The sequence below is a fragment of the Coturnix japonica genome, chromosome 3 (assembly GCF_001577835.2).
Source record: "Coturnix japonica isolate 7356 chromosome 3, Coturnix japonica 2.1, whole genome shotgun sequence".
Taxonomy (NCBI): domain Eukaryota; kingdom Metazoa; phylum Chordata; class Aves; order Galliformes; family Phasianidae; genus Coturnix; species Coturnix japonica.
The window spans coordinates 1,430,547-1,450,138 of NC_029518.1; the positions used below are offsets into that span (position 1 = coordinate 1,430,547).

Below are 19,592 nucleotides of genomic sequence, written 5' to 3' on the forward strand. Positions count from 1 at the left end.
ATAGCTGATGGCTATTCCATCAAGGAAGGAAATTTCTTCCTACTGGCAAATGTGGGGAGGAGGAGTTGCAGGGCTCCATAGCAAGGCTTTTTTTTCATATGTGCGTATTAAACATCCTTCCAGAAGTAATGGTAGGACTTAACACTGTGTACATCTCCCTAGCAATAGAGAATTGTGTTTCTTGCAGATAGCAAGTACTTTTGCCCCATGTTTATAAACAAGAAGGTCACTTTCATCTCTCTTCTGCTCATCTGTGGGAGGTGTGCATCGATATCTCTGAGAGATGTGCTGTAAAACCTGGTGGTGTTATTTTGATGTAGCCCGTGGGGGAGAAAGGGCCACGGTGCAAATATGTGCTTGTAAGGGTCTGTGCTGCTATGTGGGGACACTCACACATTGTGCATATATGTACAGACCCCAAGGAAAGCCAAAATGCTTAGGCTTTAATTGTGTTTTGCATCTGTCCTGTGTAGCTACCTTTTGCAGTCCCTAGGTCTTTCATGCTTTTATTAGTTAACTCGCTTGCTGGTGAAGGAAGGCTGTTTGAGAGGGGGGCAAAGAAATCTATCATACATGTCATTTTAAGAGAGGTTTTCCCTCTCTCAGTGTGCCATGAGATATATGGGCACTGTTGGCAGCTGGGGGCTGCCTGGTGTGGGTCCATGCAGTGAGAGATGCTGCCCGGAAACCACCCTTCCCTGTACTGGACACGAGCCAGGGGCTCAGCTCAACCTCTGTGTGCTGTATTTCTTCTGCTGACATGCCTCGACACTCCCACCTGGCTTCTAAGCTCTCACAAAGCCAGCTGGCTGCTTACGTGGCTCAGGAGTAGAAAGGTATGCCCCCAAGCTGATAGATATAAATGTGTATGCGTGCTTGGGCCCCTTGTTTGCAGATCTGTGCAGGAGTGTGTGCTGTGGGGCCAAGGAAAGAACAGCTTATCCAGCTGTGAACATGGAAGGTGCTTTTGTATTTTCCTCAAATCAAGGGGATGCAGTATGGAGTTACTGGAAGATGCAAGCGAGGCTGAGGAGTAAACTCAGCTGCTGCTGCAGGGCTTCTGCATCTGGCATTGCAAGTTGTTTACAAGCAGTCTGGTTCTTCAAAATTACATAGAGATCTGAGAGAATCAACGGGGCTCCTCCAAAGCATGCTTGGAGTTTATTTCAGCTGTTTACTTCAATTTTGTCCCCAGAACAAGGGAAAGGTTGAAGTAGGAAAGCACCTCCAGGTCCACCAGGCCCAACTGTGCTCCAGCAGAGCCACCCAGAGCAGGGTGTCCAGAGCTGTGCCCAGGGCCATGTCCAGGCAGCTGCTGAAGTTCTCCAAGGATGAGGATGGGAGGTGAGGGTCTAAGCCTTCAGAGCATTTCATTGCCATGGGTTCTCACCATACCAGGGAGCCAGGGTGCAGCTGAGCTCAGATTAAATCAGCCACGCTCCAAACTGTGCCTGCAGCAGGAGAAACCCCAGTCAACTGGATACAGGCCAGGTCCATCCATCAGAGAGCCAGGTCCAGCATCCCTATCAGACAGCAGTGCATATCCCTGCATTTCAGTTGGTAGGCTTGGCCTTTTTAAAGCAAAGGTATAAATTACAATACGCAAAAACCACTGATACTTCAGTGATGCTTGTTGAGTTTTGCTGTGCTGTATTTTTTTGCTGTTTTTCCTTCTTAACATCAGTGAAAATACAACAAAAACTATCACTGGAGGTTTGTGATGCTGCCAACGTAATTCATTCTTAGCTGCTAGTTGGCATGGGAGGTGTTAGGTTGGTTGCAGCCAGTCCTTGCTGTATGCCTTGCTGTTGGATGTCTGCAGTTGGGTGGCTGTGCAGACAGAAAGGTTACCGAGCTGGAGGGAGTGCTGAAATAGAGCAATCTCAGTGTTTGCACTGCCTCGAAGACCTGCTGCTTTTAGAAAGATATTTGATGTTGAGTTGAACTAGGAAGAAAATCTAGTGCCAAGCTTGCTTTCTGTGGTTAAAGTCACTAATAAAAGGCTGCAGGGTCATCAACGACTAGAGCTGCTTAAGAGGAAAAAAATCCTGCTCTTCACTCCCGCCCCCCCTTTATTTTTCTGGAATCATTTAGTGTTTGGGGATGTACTAGAGCATAAGAGTTCAAATGTTAAATGGCTGGAAGATTTTTAAGGTATGCTGAAGGTGAACTTTTTTCACTTGTTGTCTGAAAGAAGCAGCGTAGAAAGCTTAAGTAGCTTGATCTGAGGAATCTAATAAAGGAGGGAAAGGGATCTAAATGCATTTTAAAGGTGTGCTTAAAAACAAACAAACCCCCAAAAGCATTATATGTTCTGCAGACGAGGATGGCATGCACTTTTCCATAGTGCTGTGTCAACAGGAGCTGTCCCTCTTCCCTTGCTCCCATGGCTGGGGGGCTTGAGATGCTGGTGAGACCCCCACATCTCATGTGCTCCCAGGGACTCTGGGTGGGAGCTGGAGGGAGGCAGGCAGGGGAGGAGCCGGAGGCGTGTGTGGAGCAGGAAGTTCTAGAAATACCCTCTGTAAACACCGCATCCTGCAGGAAGGGCGCCCGAGCCCAAATAAACCATTTCTCCCCTCTCTTTCTGCATGCATACAGGCTCTATGGGTTCAGAGGAGCCAGTCAGATTGGTGGTATGTCTCTTTATTAAGAGAGCCTCAGCCAAGTTAGAGGATAAAACTTCCCGGGTCAGCAGGCTTGTTCATCATGAGAAGTTCCCATTTTTGGCTAAAGTGCTTGAAAACACTGCGGTGCATAGCTTTAAGCAGAAGCAGGCAGGGAGAGGTGGGCACTTTGTCCACTCGATTTGATGCAGGCGTACAGAAGGTTCTTCCCCACCTAAAGCGTGTGTGTGTACAGAAATGGCTGATGAGCAGGAGGGAAAGGGGGGAGGGCAGAGCAGAAAGAGCCTCTTTTGCTGCTTGGTTTTGAACTGCAGAAGGGTTTGTAGGTGCTGGGACTGTCCTGGCACGATGCTGTGTTGGGCAGTGCTAAAATACCTGCAGCTGCATCATGGTGGGTTCTACTGAACTTCTGTGTTTGCACACTAAAAATACTCTTGCTTCTCTCCTGATTTTGATGCTAGATCATACAAATGCTTGTGTACCCAGAGGTTGAGATGTGGCTGAGGTCTTCCATCCAGCTTTGGGCTTGGTTGCTGTAATGCACAGCTTCAAAATCACAGGCCATGAATCGAAAAGAAAAAAGAAAGACTGCTTAAAAGTCTGCCACCACCCATTCATTCAGCTTCATTCTGCAGGCAGATCTTTAGAGGTCACCGAAGTAAATCTCCAGAGAGGGCAGAAAATCCCCTTTTCTACCCCAAGCTCCTGTAAGCAACAAGAAAGTGTTCCCCAAAATCAGCAGCCATGTGAGTTATTCCATAAGTGCTGTACAGGCAGCTTAAAGATCTATAAATTGAAGCATAAAAAGCCCTGAGTGAGACATCCTATTTAGTAGGAAATACTTCTGCTGATTTTATTACTGGTAAGGTTATTTTTTTTCCCCTCTCCTTCTGTGCTCTATCTCTAAGGAAGTGTGGGCTACTTTTATCAGAGTATTGGTGGAATAGCTTCCCCAACCTTTCATAAGGTCGGATAAAAAAACAAACACTCCTCCTCATGGGAAGGAAGGGACGGGGAAAGAAGGGTGTTTTGTGTACGCTTTCCCATTCATATTTTAAAAGGTAAATATATAAACTTCTGGAGCCAGAGCCGCCTAGCTTATGCAATTGTAGGAGCTGAGAACAAGAAGCTTAATTGCTTTCTCAGTGCTGATTTAAAGTGGAAAAAGGAGTGAGTGCTTGCTGCTCTGCTGCCGCTTATGTAGGCAAAATATGCATCAAGGCCTCTAGTGACTTCAGTGATATGGTGGCAGAGTACTGACTGCAAACATACGTAGGGTTTGTATGTTGATTGGGCAGAGGCGATGCAGTGAACTTTGTGTTCCCGGGCTTTAAATTTTGAGATTTCAATGGAACGCAATTTCTGTTGAGGCTTTATCTTAAGAAAAGCAGTTAAATATTGTTAGACTGTTTTCCTCTTTTGCTTCCTCTCTGCTGCAGGAATAGGAGGAATAATTTTTTCATGACACTGTTTGCAAGGTTGTGATTCTGCTGTTGCAAAAACACTTGACCACAAGCCAAACAGTTAGATCCAGTGCTTCCATACACATGTATTGGGTAGGAAACGAGTTGGTCTGATTTACTGGTTGGGGTACGAGTGGATGGGGAGTGAGTCAAGAAATTAGTCTCTCCACTCGGACCGTCTTCAGATGGTTCTCCACTCATGCTAAGCTCTGCTTAACTTCTTGTATTGCAGATATTTAAAGCAGTCAGGTCTTTTTGTCCAGCTCTCTTAACCTTGGGCATGCAGCAGGCTGTCTTTCACAGTTCCCTTCTTTGTATGAGAAGGGAAATGCCTAAAACCCAGTAGTGCCCGAGCGTCCGTGGGACTGGTGACAAACAAACCCGAATTAATGGCCGTGGCTCAGGATAGCCGCCTCCTCTCTAGAGAGCGCTTTTGCAGCTGCAGCAACTGCTTTTACCCTGTACACAAAAGAGAGAAAAGCATCGGCATCATCCTTGGGCTTGGCGTGTTTTGTGTCTGGTGGGCTGCTGAAGTCATTTCCTTGCACGCGTGCCACTGGGCAGGTCTGTGTGTCCGCTCCAGAGCGGTTCATGTCCGGCCAGGAGGGCTGCTGTGACAGAATCATTCAGGGGAGGTGAGCAGGGCTTCCTCAGGGGTGCTTCTGGCTCCTCTTGACTTGAGAAACTACTTTCCATCAACCCAGTGCATGCTCAAAAGACATGTTTTGCTATCATGCTCTTGTGTCAGTAAATAGCACATATGGTGTGCCTCAGTAGGGTTTAGGATTGTCTTTGAACGCCATTAAGTGTTATCTGGAGTTGTCCCTTGTCCAAATGCACTGCCATTTCTCTTGCCATGTAGCCGTGCTGCGTGCCTCAGCAGAAGGGCGACCTTTTCCCTGTTAGCTGCCATAGAAGAACTTGGCTACTCTGCTGTAGGGAGCCTGGATCTGCTCTCTGATCTGCCATCTATGGAACAGTTGGAAATAATGTGTGGCATACGCTGAGTGTCTCAATGAAAGCCAGAAAGGCTCATTCAATGGACTTGCATGGATACAGTTGAAAACACTGCTGGTGTTTGCAGGGAACATGTCTGTGCCTGGAAGAGGTTGTCTCTTCGGGTGATTAACTTTGTCTGGCCTTCAGCTGTGTGCTCTGAACCGAGTGTTGAAGAGAAATCCTTCATGTCTTTTCTCATCTTCTTATCAAAGTGACAGCACAAATATTAGGATGCCCTAAAAAAATAATAATAAAAAAAATCGATAAATAGCTGCCAGCGTTGATTTTTAGTAGTCAGTGCTGGATCATTTTGGAGTGTGTATGGAAATAGGCATCTGTGTGTAACGATGGTTGTGGGGAGAGAGAGTGCAAGGGTGGGATGGCAGAGACATTTGTTGACATAATTGCTGATGGGTCAGCAGAAAAAAATACTACTGTACTTTATTCCAGCTTGTGGTTTTTCAAACTGCCATGGCGTGAACCTGGGCCAGTCAGGTCAGCATTTACTTGAATGGCCGGGGGCAGGTGGTGACTGTTTTCTGGGAGCAGTGTGGAAGTGAATCTTCTCAGTGTCTGCAGACAAGATTTTCCAGTGTCGGATGGTGCACATCTTCCTCAGCTCAAAGTCTGGTCTGGAGGCATGTTTCTTTCCGTGCACAGCATCTCTGCCTTTATTCTTACCCATTAAGCCTAGTGGTGTGCTGTTTTCTGGCGTCTGGTTGCATATGGATTCCAGGCAGGACAGCAGGGATGTGCTGTTGATTCTAATCCCAACCACACACGTGTATGCTTTGTTATGTGAAGGAGCCCTGTGCTGTACATAGCCTTATACACATAGCTGGGTGATTGAGGCATGAAGGATGGCCGGGGCTGGTAAGGAAATGCACAGGGTGTGGAGTCCATAGTGCCAAGAAAACAGTACAGTGAACAATGCCTCACAAAATTCTGGACAGAAAATATATCCAAAAGTTTAACAGTCTTTTGTGGAGGAAGTGTCACGCAAGCTCCAGGAAAGGCCTTATGGTGGGATTGCACTTTGCTTAGGATGGTGAGGAGGCAGGAAACCAGGTAGGGTTTTCCTTGGGTGGCTCCAATGAGCGTATAGGGAACCTGAAAGCTGAAGCTGAAGGGACTGTTTGTTTTCACGGCAATATTTTACCTTTAACTTCCACTGAAAACTGTAGACCTTAAGATTTGGGAAGTACCGAAAGGTTAAAATCCTGCCTTTGTATATTCATTTTATTTTGGAACATCTCGAATGCAGGAACTTTCCTGCAGGAATGTGGCTTTGTCATTCATGATCTAATTGAAATGCTAAATACTGACCTCTTTTGTGCTGAAGAAAAATATTTGCTGCTAAATGTGTGGTAACTTCCCATTGCAGGTTAGCCTTGATTTTGTCAGCTGGGCTTGTTGCAAAGGTCAGAAGGTGGTTACTGCCTTTCCTCTGATCAAACACACAGACAAGCATGGAAAAAGCCTCTTTTAAGGTTGGGCCTTGTGGCTGTTTGTACAAAAGCATGTGCCAGCCTGGCATGGGGTTGCTATAGCTGAAATAAGGGTTTTGCATTGAGCTTCCTCAGTGTGTCAGTGCCTCATTTTCCACGTGTCGTTTCATTAGCATAGGTGCCTGCTGCCTGCTGATCGGTGCATGTGGACTCTAAACAAGTCCTTATTGGACCACAGCTATATGGTTTCGTTTTTCTCATTTTCATCTCTTACATAGGGCAAACAGTGAAATGAAATGGTTTGCTTTGCTGTGGGCACAGCAGATGTTCATCGTCATCACTGGGATGGATTTGGTAGCCTCGAACGTCATTGCATGGTGCAGCAGTTTTGCATTACAGTGTCTGTGGCTCTGATTTTGTGAGTGCTTTTTGCCATTTGGTGCTTCTCTGTGTTACAGATGCGTAAGTTAATCTGCCCATGTCGTGTGTCAGGACTGGATTGTGGCAGGGTGGATTTTGATTTTATTTTTATTTTTTAGGCAATGTGCTGAACACATTCCTCCTCTTGGCTAAAATTAAACCTTCTCCCCACCCCAAACAACTCTCCCACCCATGGACTTGTACCACGCAAGGCATGAGAGACATGCAGAGCACACCGTAGGTTGGCGCAGTGTTTCAATTAACCATTGAATGCTTCAGCCTGGTGCATATCCTAATTAAGCTTGAAAAGATAGCTTGCTCCAAGGTGAATAGAAAGCCTACTCTAACAAGCAATGGGATGCCAACCCCAATTTTACTCTGTATCAAAGGAGAAGCTTAACTTAGGCTTGTAAATTAGCGTAATGTTCAGCACTAGGACTCTGGGCAAGGGAGGGAAGACCCCAAAACCTGAAGGTTTGATAAAATGGTAGAGATGAATTCCTTTCTGAAATGGTTAAAGGGCCAGCCTGTAAAGGAGAGCATTCCCTTATCTCCTGCTCACCAGCTGGAGCTCCTGCCTGATCCTGCCTGCTGCTTGCTTGCCAGAAGATCACGAGGAAGCTCCAGGAGTGGGATTTTTGGGATAGTCCCTTTACTATCCTCCATACTTACAGCAGCTGCTCATTGCAGGCATGATGAGCATTGGGGGTCTCTGGCAGCAGAGCTCAGCCTCAGTGATTGCTGTCTTGGCTAGGTGTAGAGTCTGCAAGCTGAAGGTATCATGAACATTTTGAAAGCCATTTGATTTTTGTGTGCAGTCTTGGACACCACAATATAAGGATGTGAAACTAATAGAGAGAGTCCCAAGAAGGGCAGTGAAGATGGCAAAGGGTCTGGAGGGCAAGAGGAGTGACTGAGACCCCTGGGTGTGCTTAGCCTAGAGCAAGGGAAGCAGAGGAACCACCAAAGCTTGGAAGGCTGTTCTGGAGACATGTTGCTCTGCTGTCAGAGTGTACCCATGGTTTTATTGTGTTGTTGTTGCTCCATGCTATTTTTATGTCATCCGAATAAATGGTTTTAAAGAGCCAATTTGTGACTTCTAAAAGTGTTTGTTGATTCTTGGCAGATGATGGAGGAAAAATAGACTCTCTGGCATACATTTGATGAAGTGCCGTAATGACAGGAGTCTATGTTGGGTGTTCTTGTGAAAGTGTTGCCTAGTTTGTGTTGGAAGCTTGTTCCTTTGTAGCTAGAGCATAGGGATGAAGTTAGAATATCCAGGTGTCACTTCAGAGTTAAAACATCTTGCAAAGTAACAGGGTTGAAGGGTGCACTCATAGGATGTGACTTCATTCTTACTTCCAAGCCCAGTTTTCAATTAGTCAGTTGTAGCATGAACCTGGCTGGCTCTCAGAGTGACTGGAAGCAACCATTGGGCCTGTGTGCAAACTGCAGCAGCCTTGGTAAGCACAGTGAATGCAGGTGCGCACGGCCACCTCACATCCTTCATTAGCCTAAGAGTGGCTGTTTCTTGATAGCTGCCTCCAAGAAGCCAATGCTCAAGAGCTCTGTGTCTATTATTATTATTCCTGTTTCTGCCTCTAATTGATTTGTGTAATTACCAACACTGCCAGTCAATGCAGAGAGTTACAGGGCAATGTAAAACATTTCATTGTGCTGCTTGTATGTGTGAAACTCTGCTAACATGCAAAAAAGAAAAAGAAATAGATGAACAGCTGGTCTTCTTGGCTGTGCAGCAATAAAGCAGGATTTTAATTAAAATAATCACTTGAAAAGGAAAAGAAGTGAATTAGTGTAAGGCAGGTAGCCATAGCTAGCCCAGCTAGCTTTTGCGTGCTTCAGGGAGCAGACCATTGCTTCTCCCTTGCCATTAGGGAGTGTCTTGATATCCTTGACATCGCTGTAGTGGCACCAGTGTTTATCTGGTCAAGAATAATGTGGGTGAACTGGACTTGGAACTAATTTTGGAGGGCTACCCATTGGATCTTTGTTTTTCTATGTGATTTTGACTTCAGTTTAACCAACAGTGCTGTCATTGCCATCGGTTGGCACCACGTTTGATGCAGACAAACAGAAAACATGCAGCTCAGTGTGTTCTGTATGTTGGACTAGTAGAAAACACTTACTATTTGCTAAAATGTATAGTGATACCTATACAAATGTTCCATGAGTCAAGATACAAGTAGCACCTAGTCCTTCATTGCCATTGTGGAAGAGGTAAAACTCCAAGTGGAAAGTTGAGTTGATAGCACTGCACTTATTTTCTTTTTAAAATGTAGATTGTTTTAGCCCACAGTGGCATCCCTTAACACCCTTTAACGAGCGTGGAAATCTAATTATATTTCTTAAGCGGTGAATGTCCTAGTTCAAAGTGATTACTTGGAGCAGACATAAGTAATTAGTCTATATACAGCATTAAATATAGCACTTGCAGGAATGTTTCAGAAGGGTAAGCATTCAAGCAAACTGTTTTGAAGTCGGAGTTGCAGTTCATCCACAGCTTGGGGATTCTGCAGGTAGATCTGAGCTTGATTCAGCTTTTAGAGTAGCAGTTCATTTCGTGTGTGTGGCACTGGTTGTAATGAGAGCTGGGAGGATACTGAGGTGCATCTAGAGGAAGGAGCACCTTTGTCCAGTAGTTTATTGGTATCACCTACAGAACACAGTGCATACAGTAACAGCCATTTCACTGTCTTAAAATGGCTTTAAACGAGATAAAAACCCAAAAACAATGTTGGCTAGCATAACATGCAGGATGGCCTCCCTGGGCTGACAGCTCTGGGGACCTGGGTGAGGAAACTCTTTGCAGCTGCTTTTGTACAAAGAATGGTGTGACCTGCAGATGGAGGCTTCTGCCAGTATCTTGAGCTTCAGAAAAACAAATATTCACTCAAAATAACATTAAAAAAATAAACTTCCCCTTCTTCCTGTTTTTATAGTTTGCGTGTTTCCTCAGTGTCATGGTTTTGTCTCCAGTACTGTAGATTATTAATCTTCAGAGGATCAGGACCTTCATAGAAGTATTTCCTGTACATGTTTATCTGTCTTCTTAACAAATTAGTATCTACTAGTTCTCTTCTGAATTTTCCTGCAAGCAATAGGAAGGTCTCCCTCAATAGTAAGGCTTTTTGCTAGAAAAATATCTAGATGAATCATTGCCAGGGGTTAAAGTACCTTTTGTATGACTGAGTCGATGGCATCCTTTAGGACATCTGCAAGTAGCCCCACATTCCAGAGGTCACTGTCTTTGTGTTGGTTTTGGCAAAGCATTGTTTCAGCTACGCTTCATTTCTTTGGTTGTGAGTACATCTGGAAGTCTCCTCTCCAAGTGTCACCTGGAATACTGGAAAAGGGATGCAGCGATGTCTAGGGCAATGCATTTCCACCCAACCTGGTAGCAGGAAGAAGCGTGCAAGGCAAGTGTTGGCTGTTAGTCAGCAGAGGAGTCCCCATTTTGTATGTCCAGCCATTGTATTCACATGCTAGAGTGGGTTACAGGAAATCTTTGAAGCTGCTACACTGCTAACATTGTTACTTGAAGATGAACTCATCTTAGTTTTTAAATTACATGTACTAAGTATGTTTACTTAAATGCATTCTTCCTTGAATGAAAGCATGTGGTAGATGAGGACTCAGCTCCCATGTTCTCAGCAGAGTCACTGCGGTTCAAGTACAGGCTGAAGCAAGGATGTGGTTTTCTTCCTTCCACCCTGAAATCAGTGGTGTGACCATCCTAGGTGACTGCTTGCCTGCTGAAATTGACGTGCAGAGGGATGAGTCGGAGTTCTGAATTAACCATAATGTGCAATGACTTATGGCTGGAGTGAAAACGACCTTGAAGAGTGTGGCTGCTTCAAAGCATGATTGTCCATCCTTAAACCAAGACTTTTGGTTGCTGAATTTTCTCATGTTCCAAGATCTTAGTGAGAATAACTTAAAATAAATCCTAAGCAAGCAAGTCAGGTGCTCATAATATAGTTGGATGAAACTGCTTTCAGCAAAAAGAAAACCAGGTTCTTAAATGGTGCATTGAGGGATGAGCTTGTGTCTTCTGGGGGTGGCTCGTCGATTTTGTGTCCTTGGTAAACTGGAATTAAAACTAGTTAAATCTGAGTTGAAGGAGGGGAAAAAATAAGTTGTGGTGGAGTCAGATAAATGCTTGTGGTTCCATTATCATCTGCTGCACACACACTGAGTGGCTGTAACACAGCTTGAGAAATTGAAAAGCAAGTAGGAACTTGGAAAGAAAAAAATCAGGTTGTGTCTTCATCCTCCCTTCCTCACTTGCGTAGTTTACTGGGGGTCAGCAGAGTATGTAGAAGACAAGAGGTGAACACCTTTTTATCACAGGTCTTCAATAGGAAGACTGTGTTGTTTTTCTCCACTATTCTCTTGTTTTGTTCTGTTTTGATGTTCTTAAACTGCTGAGGGTTCAGCATGCTTAGAGGTGCAGCTTGTTATGTGAGTAGACTTGCATAAATTGTTTCTTGTTTCCAAAGTGTGTTATATTTTAGTGCTCTGTAGGGCGTTGGTCATCTGGGGTATTCACCAGCCAGGAGATGGAGGCTGCAGCCCCCAGATGATACTGCGCTCCAAATCTTGAAGCTGCTTCATCATCTGCTCTGCTGGAAGGCTACAGGAGACTTCAGTCAACTTCAGCTGTCAGGGGACTCCTGAGGACTTATCCAAAACTTCCTTGTGAAAGGAATTAGCATGAAAGTAGGAAGGTGCAGCATGTTGGACAACTCTTATCCCTCAGGATGGCAGAGGATTACACTGAGGCAATCTTGTCTGATGACCTATCCTGCTGTATGTGAGCAAAGTCTTTCTCACCTATGACGTTTTTTGCTGGCACTCCCCACCACTGCATCTCACAGCTTTGAAAGCAGCTGCCCATTAAAACACGCTGTTGGAATTACTAAGCTGTTACATGGGACCTGAAATGGGGCTGTGCTGAGGACAGCAGTGGAGGACAATAAAATAGTTCCTGTGCTGCTAAAAGTCAAGGCAGAATTGTTTCAGACATCTTCTGTTTTATGAATGTGAGTGCAGTGATTGGTGCTGAAGGGATGCCTGTAGTCCTCCAGCTTCAATGTTGCAGTCTTTTTGTAGGTTTATTGCAGTAGTTGGGATGTGTTTGCATTAGGAAAGCATCGTGCTTAGTGATACTTAATATTCGTGTGAACTCTATATCGATAAATGTATAAGCAGAGTCAAGCTGTGTCATGGAGCAACTTGATCCAGTGGGTGGCAACCCTACCCTCAGTGGGGCTTTGGAACTGAGTGATCTTTAAGGTCCCTTCCGACCCAAGCTCAGAAATGAACGTTTGTGGGCTGTCCATCCCCAGCACATTCCTTGACTGCAATCTGGACGAGTCTGTGAGACTTCAGTATTTCTTATACATATGGGATTTGCCACGGTACAGCTGGAAGAAGCCCTTTTTGGCTGCTCTTTCAGTGGCGTCTCTTTCTGCTGCATTTTTGTTTCCTCTTCTCTCCAACACAAGTTGGATGAAGGCTGGATTTAAAACAGTGTTGTAGACAGCAAGGGTGGTGTGAATGAACTGGATCTGTTTGAAGTGCTAGACAAAGGAAAAAAAAAAAAGCTACAGCGAACATGTTTATCAAGTCTTGGTTTTGCTGGTTTGTTTGTTTGTTTTAAGCTTCAGAAATGGAGAAAAGCAACCTCCTTTGTGCCTCGCACAGAGCAACTTCTTGCTGGGTTTGTGAGTTGCTGGGGTTTGGTCCTGTGCGCTGTGCTGACCCTGCGCTGCTGAAGGTCAGCCTGTTAGGACTGGCTCCAGCAAGCTGAGGAGATTTCATCCTCTGAACTGCAGTTTCTCTAGCAGCTCCTTTTGCTCCAAGCGTGGTCTCGGCTCTTTGAACTGTGCTCACAGTTGGCTGGGAGGCAGCAGGAAACAGATCCACAGCCTCGTTGGCTCTCTGGTTGCAGTGTTTGCTAACAGCAGAAGCCTGCAGCAGCAGCGTGCATCCTGCTCAAAACTGGGGAAAATGTTCCCGTATCACAGCAGTCACTCACCGGTCCAAGGCAGGAAATGCACAGAAGCACTGGAGGATGTTTCACTGTAGCACTGAGATATGAGATAGGAGCAATAGGCGTGTTGAGGTGGTCCTCGAGAGCCTGGAACTCAAGGGAAAAGGAAGAAGAAAAAAATAAGTGCACCAGCACTGACACACTTGAATCCAAGGTTTGTTAGTTCAGCCTTAAGGATAAAGAAGCTTTGCAAAATTAAGAAGCCAGACAGTGATTCAGATTGTGCTTACAAAAACCTTGTGACTTGATATTTCCTTTTGGAGAAGGCTCTTGGGAACTGAGCTCAAAGCGAACTGAATTAGGTGCTGCTGCTTCTTGCCTGTTGCACTTGCTTTGTGCAGAGGGAATGCCAGGTCACAGTGTTGGTTGCAGCCACGAGTTGAGCACGCTGTCTTGATGATAACAGGGAGCTTTTCCATGTGTTGTATTTCCACAGCATTTCTCCCATCTTACCCCTCCCTGATCCATGCACAACATACAAGTGACTTTGCGGAGAAAACCCAAGTCATGGCTTGACCCCATGCTACACTGTGAGTTTTAAAGAGGAGCTCTTAAAAAGAAGGAAGGCAGGAAAATGGACAGATACCAAGGAGATGTCGGTACTTAAGCTGCTGTTTCAAAAACATGATTACAACATGGTTTATTCAAAGATAATTTTGTCTTACACTGGGAGGCTAATTTCATCTTCCCTCGTCCCTCGAGAGAAAAACTTCAGAAACTGGGCTTGCAGCAAAATGGGTAAGGCATCTTTGTTTAATTCTTTTTCTGGCTGACTCGCTTTGAGCTCATAGCGGGTGTTCTCCTGCATGGAGCATCTGAGGGTAACAGCAGCAATGCTACAGAGCTGGGAGAGGAGAGCACGCTTGTGTTCATAGAGTCATAGAATGGTTTGGGTAGGAACATCGCCTAGTTCCAACCCCCTACCATGAGCAAGGCTTCCAACCACTATGTCTGGCTGCTCAGGGCACCATCCAACAGCTCTGTGTCCTTCTTGTGCTGGGGTTAGGGTATAGCTTAGTTCAGAAATCAGGTGAGTATTTTTAAAGCTAGTCTATGAGCCCCATTGTCCCAATTTTCACCCATGCAGTTTGGACTGAGGGGATTCTTGAGCAATATTTCTTGCTGTAAAGCATAGAGAAAAATCAAGGGTGACTGCAAAACCTGGGGGCACTAGGTGAGCTCCCCAAAAAATTCCACAGGTCTTGTCTCAGCCTTTTGAAGAAGCTTTTGGGGTATAAAGCGTGGCTAGGGTGACACATGCACTCAACTTTGGACCTGCTTGCCATTCAGGAGGTATCAGTGATGTGCCCCAGGGTCTGGCGTGCCTTGTGACAGCCCTGGCTGCTCTTATTGCTTTATGACAACCATATCACCAGTGTTTGATTTATTTATTTTTTATCATTATTATATCTTATAGCCTATCACCGGGGTGGGGAAGCAGGGATCTTTGGCCAGTCAGCACGCTGTGAGCAGGAGGATGTTGCCAGTGAGTAATGGTGCAGTGGGAGCGTAGGGTGAGGGATGGCTGGGGGATGAATCAGCCAGCACTGCCCTGCACATCTGTCTGGGAGGCAGAGAGCGAGGAGGCTGAATCATGCAGTGGAAGCCGTCTGGCAGCCTCCAGCTGGGCTCTGCAGCAATGGTGATATGCAGAGACCCAGGGGCAAGATGTAGAAGAAATGGCATCCCCCAGCAGGTCTGTGTGTTCTCTTGTGGCACCTCATTGCTTTTTCAAATCTTATTTCTTCTTCTCTCCCTCCTCCTCCCATCTGCCTCCTGAATCATTTCTGGTTCAGTGCGTGGTTTGTCAGTGGATGTGTACAGCTTCTATGGAGTGCAGGCTTTCTCCTATGGATCTATATCATTTTTGCATGGCTAATGGTTAATGCACATCAGTTATTGAGAGGGAAATGGATACTGCTAAGGAAGCCACTTCCTTTGCTTGTTGCCTCTGTCTGTGGATGTTTATTGGGGGTTGGAGGGTCTTAAAAGAGGTGCAAGGCAAGGTGGGTGTGTATGCTTGTAGTTATGCTTACAGCAGAAAGCTTTCAAGCAGGAGTGGAACTGACTTCTTACATGGTCTGATAGTGACAGGATGAGCTTTGAACTAAACAAGGGGAGATTTAGGTTAAATGTCGAAAGAATGTTCTTTACTCAGAGGTTGGTGAGGCCCTGGCACTGCTGCCCAGAGCTGCAGGTGCCCCATCTCTGGAAGTGCCCAAGGCCAGGTTGGATGGGCCCTTGGGCTGCCTGAGCTGGTGAGAGCGGCCAGCCCACAGCGCAGGGTTGGTGTTGGATGGGCTTTAAGGTCCCCTATAACCTAAGTCATTCTGTGATTGATTGTATGATTAATAGATAGATCATACTATCGGTATCACTTAATGTGTGCAACATTCTAGCACAAGGAGGAGCAGGATGCTACATGTGGCATCACCATTACTGTCATGGCAGGCTGCGATGTGACAGGGGAACGGGGTCACGTGAAGGTGGTGTGGTCTTGTGCATCAGTCTAATAGACTGGTCAGTGAGATTCCTCTGGGGCCTTAGGGGAGCAGTATCAAACCCTAAGTCTCATTTTATAGAACAAAGAGTGCAATAAAGCTTAGGAAGGTGGAATACTTTTGCTGCACTTGTTAGTTTTGTTTGTTGTGTTTACTAAATAAGCATTCGTTACCTCACGTAGGATAGTTGTAATTGTTAATGATCATTATATGTTAGGGGAAAAAATGGAGATAGAAATTGATTTTGGCTTAAAAAAATCGTTTCAGGCTATAGATCTGCAACTACCTGTTTGGCTGGCCAGCCTCCTGTGTGCTTTTTGCTTATCTTGCGTGTAATATAAAACAAATACCATCTGCCAAGCAATAACTTCCTTTCTCATTACAGTAAATGATAATACTAATTAGTTTTGCTTGGAATCTGTTAATATTTTGTACCCTTGTGTGAAAGTAGTAGGACTCGGGCGTACAGCTTTTGTGCATGCTGCGTGTCTGTTCAATGTGCCACAGGGTAAATTATTCCAACGAGTTACTTTAACAAAGTGATTTTTCTTGTCTTTCTCTTCCTTACAACTTTCCAAGAGCTGCTGCCATGAGCAGCTGTAATGACTGACTGATCCTTTGAATGATTTTGAAGGGAAATTTGCAATCACTGGCAATCCTGCTGCCCTACAAAGCTGAGGGTTGTTCAGTAATCCATTGGGAAAGAGAGCTGTGGGGATTTGGAGGAGGTTTGCCCCAGCTCAGGAAGGCTATTCTCTCATTGGAAAGTTTCACTGCCAAGACAAAAGCCCACATGTGAGGTTTTGGAGCCCTTTGGAGCCAGGGGCTGGGTCTCGGTTTGCAGAAGTCCTGGTCCCCACAAGCAGGATGGAGCTGTTTCTCGTAAGCTAAATGAAATCCCACATCAGTGCTGAACAAGGGTCGCAGTGAAAGGGCTGCTTTGTTGGCTGCTGCCTTGTTGCTGGAGGGAAGCATGGAGGTGGGTGGCTGGGGTGTTGCAGGTGGCTTAGTTTTCCAGAAGTCCCTTTCCCTCTGAAGACAAACAAACAAAACTGTTATTAGTCTTTACTAGGAACGTTTTTATGAGCATTTGAGCAGTGCTGCAGGGCTGGAAGCAAACTGGGGCCTCAGCCCAAATGCAGCCAGTCTTTATTCTGCCTTTATGGAGACCCAGAAAGGCGGTAAAGAACAAGAAATCAAATCAGAAGGTACCCTCAGAACTGAATAAAGTCACATAATACCAACAGTGCTTAATGGGATGTGCGCACAGCGCCGTGTGTGTCATGTAACTTCCCTGAGCTGGCTGGCTGGTGATTTCCAAATCCTGTTTCCTTTAGGGCAGGATTTTCCCCCTCCTCCTGCTGCCTTGCAGCACAGGGCACTGCTGTAGCTAGTGGCGTGCTCAGTGTTAATATGATCCTTTTTCCTCCTTTTTTCTTTCCTTATTTTTTTTTTTCCTGAAACGGTGGATCAGCATACAAGCCCTGTGTGCTGCTGAGCTGGGTTCGGCAGCTTTGCTGTAGTTTTGAGTTGTCATAGCACACAGTATTGGTGAAGAACAGCCCTTTTTCGTTTCATAGGGAAGCTGAATGGCGGTATTAAATCCCAGTGAAATATTCTGGTCCTGTTCAGAGAGTGAAATGTCCTGAAGGAGAGACTGTGAGCTTAATAGTACCATAAGGTAAAGTGCTGCAGGATATGTGTGCTGCAGGACTGGGCAAGCAGCACTGGAGAGAGTCGTGCTGAGATCTGTTTGATTCATCTCCTGTTCTTACTTTGAGATGGAAACAGACATTTCTCAGAGTAACTTTTTATGCTGTCAGCACTGGATTTGAACAACAGGAAAAAATGCTACAAGTTTGTTGCACTAGAGATCAGTTCTACAGCGGGCTGCAGTCATAGAGCCTATCTGAGCTCTCCAGTGGGATGTCTGCAGGTGGTGATGAAAAGATGGAGGAGAATAGGGACCATGGTGGTGGTTTTGTGACTACATGAATGGAATCTAAGAACGAAGGCAGTGGGTGAGAAAAACAAATATCAGGTTGGACCTTCGGTGTGTGGTGGTTACTGTTCTGCCTGAGACCTGAAGGTCTCCTGGCTTTACAAGCTGGAAGCTTGTAAATGGGGAGAAAGTACTGAGGTAAATTAAGGAGGCATTGGCATGGAATTTGAGGGGTGATATTCCTTAAATACATCCTAAAATCCTGAGGTGATGAGATCCGGTGAATAATTAAGTTTTTCTCCTTATTGGTGTAGATATTCTTCAACTTGGTTGACTATTTGTTCAAGTGCGGTGGCCAAGGGCACCAATTCATACTGCCATCCCAGTGGTAGGACAGTCATCTCTCAAGTTTATTGGGCAAAGTGGTGATGGATTGACGGTTGGTCTTGATGATACTGGAGGTCCTCTCCAACCTTTATAGTTCAGTGGAAGTTAGTGAGTTTACGCCTTGCTTGACTAGATTTGCTAGAGAAGAATTGTCACCTTCTGAAATATATTCTATTAAATTACAGCAGGTGTTTGGAAGTGCTTGTAGGAGAAGGCCAGGCCCAGACATCTTATTCTTCCATCCGTGTACCTGATGGGTGCAGTTTCCCACCCACCAGATAAAGTAGTTAACTCGCCACTGGGTCAAAGCCAGATGTTTAACGAGGCTCAGGGCTTTTTATTTCCCCATTGGCCTCGCTGCATTGCGGTTGTTTAAGTACCACAGGCTTCAATAGACAGTACTGGCTGCACTGCACCATGCAGTCCTGGTATGCTGCAGGAAAGTGCTGCTATTCCCTGTCACTGTGGTCAGTCTCATAGACTCATGAATGCCTTGTTAAAGCTGGTCTATAGATAAAGCAGCTGTGCTTCAGTTATCACAAAAATAATTCTTCAGACACTTCATGTTGAGAATTCTCCATATCCTTCAGAACAGCAATTACTTCATTTTTAAAAAAATATATTTTTCTACATATATATGCACGCCCACAAGCTATAATTTTTAAAGGGCTCCCCTTCCCTTCCAATAAAAGCAGCATGTGGCCTGCTGCACTACCTTTCCTCCCTGGGTTCATTATGGTTTTTGTTCTGGGTGGGGCCATCCAACAACCTGAGACAGCCCCAGCAGCAGATGGCTGGCTGCCATGCAGCTGGGTGATCTGCAGATGCTTTCCTCTGCAACTCTTAACACTGCTGAAGACAAATCTGTAGGGTTAAGATAGCAAAGGACTCCATTTAAGAGCTTAATTAAGAATAGTTTTCCTGGAAGGTGTAGCATGCAGGCCATAAACCAGACAGTTATAACCATCTTAAAGTTTAGATGCTGATAAAGTGAGGGGAACTAAGGCTAATGCTGGATTCTCAGCTCTTTTGCTTCTAACTTTGTGAAAGATGTGCGTTATCTAACTCTAGTGACAGTATCTTGTTAACAGAAACAGGCCAAATATTTTCATCCACCTTGTTGCTGCATATTCTGGAATAGCTGAATTGCTCAGCTGTCATCAAAAAGTGCGTGGGGCAGGCTTCAGAGTGGTTGCTTCACTCTGTGGTGCTCCAAGCCATCAAGGTGTCCATGAAGTCTGCAGGCTGATCCTGAGCTTGGGAGAGGTTGATGGCTTGCAAGTAGTCAGAGCTTTGGTGTGTTCTCATAAAGTTAAATCACAAGGAAAATAAACTGCTTCTGTGCAAAGGAAGCAAGGTCCATATATGGACCTGAAATATATCAATACCTCCCAAGCATTTATCACCGCTGGTATGAAGGAGTGTTGCCTATTCCAGGCTTATGATGGAAACTGGTGACAAGATTTTGAATTGAGAGAAGCCTTGAAAATTTACTGTGCACCTTCTGAATCCTGATCTGGTGACTGCACCGTGCTGTCAAGCTCTAACCTTCACTTTTTCCTTTCTTTTTTATATCTTCTTAAGTCCCTTGGTAAAAGTCACGCATTGGGAAAGGTATGTCTGTGTCTGGAGCCCAATTAGAGTGGGTCCAAGCTCCCAGGGTAGCGCAGAGTCACCAGTAACTTGATTGCATAGGAAAGTGTGCCAAGCGATTACGTGAATGGAGTCA

The 19,592-nt window shown here is 45.3% G+C and overlaps 1 protein-coding gene across 2 annotated transcripts in view; it reads left to right on the plus strand.

Moving 5' to 3' along the window:
- Positions 1-19,592, plus strand: part of SPRED2 (sprouty related EVH1 domain containing 2) — a 49,508-nt gene that overhangs the window by 4,378 nt on the left and 25,538 nt on the right. The window contains exon 1 of one of the 2 annotated variants that reach the window (XM_015856535.2): positions 14,619-14,729. The exons of the other annotated variant lie outside the window; for it this stretch is intronic. Coding sequence (XP_015712021.1) covers positions 14,713-14,729 — 17 coding nt within the window. The 5' untranslated portion in view covers positions 14,619-14,712. Of the gene's footprint in view, positions 1-14,618; positions 14,730-19,592 lie in introns of those variants that run through there. 2 annotated transcript variants of the gene reach the window in all.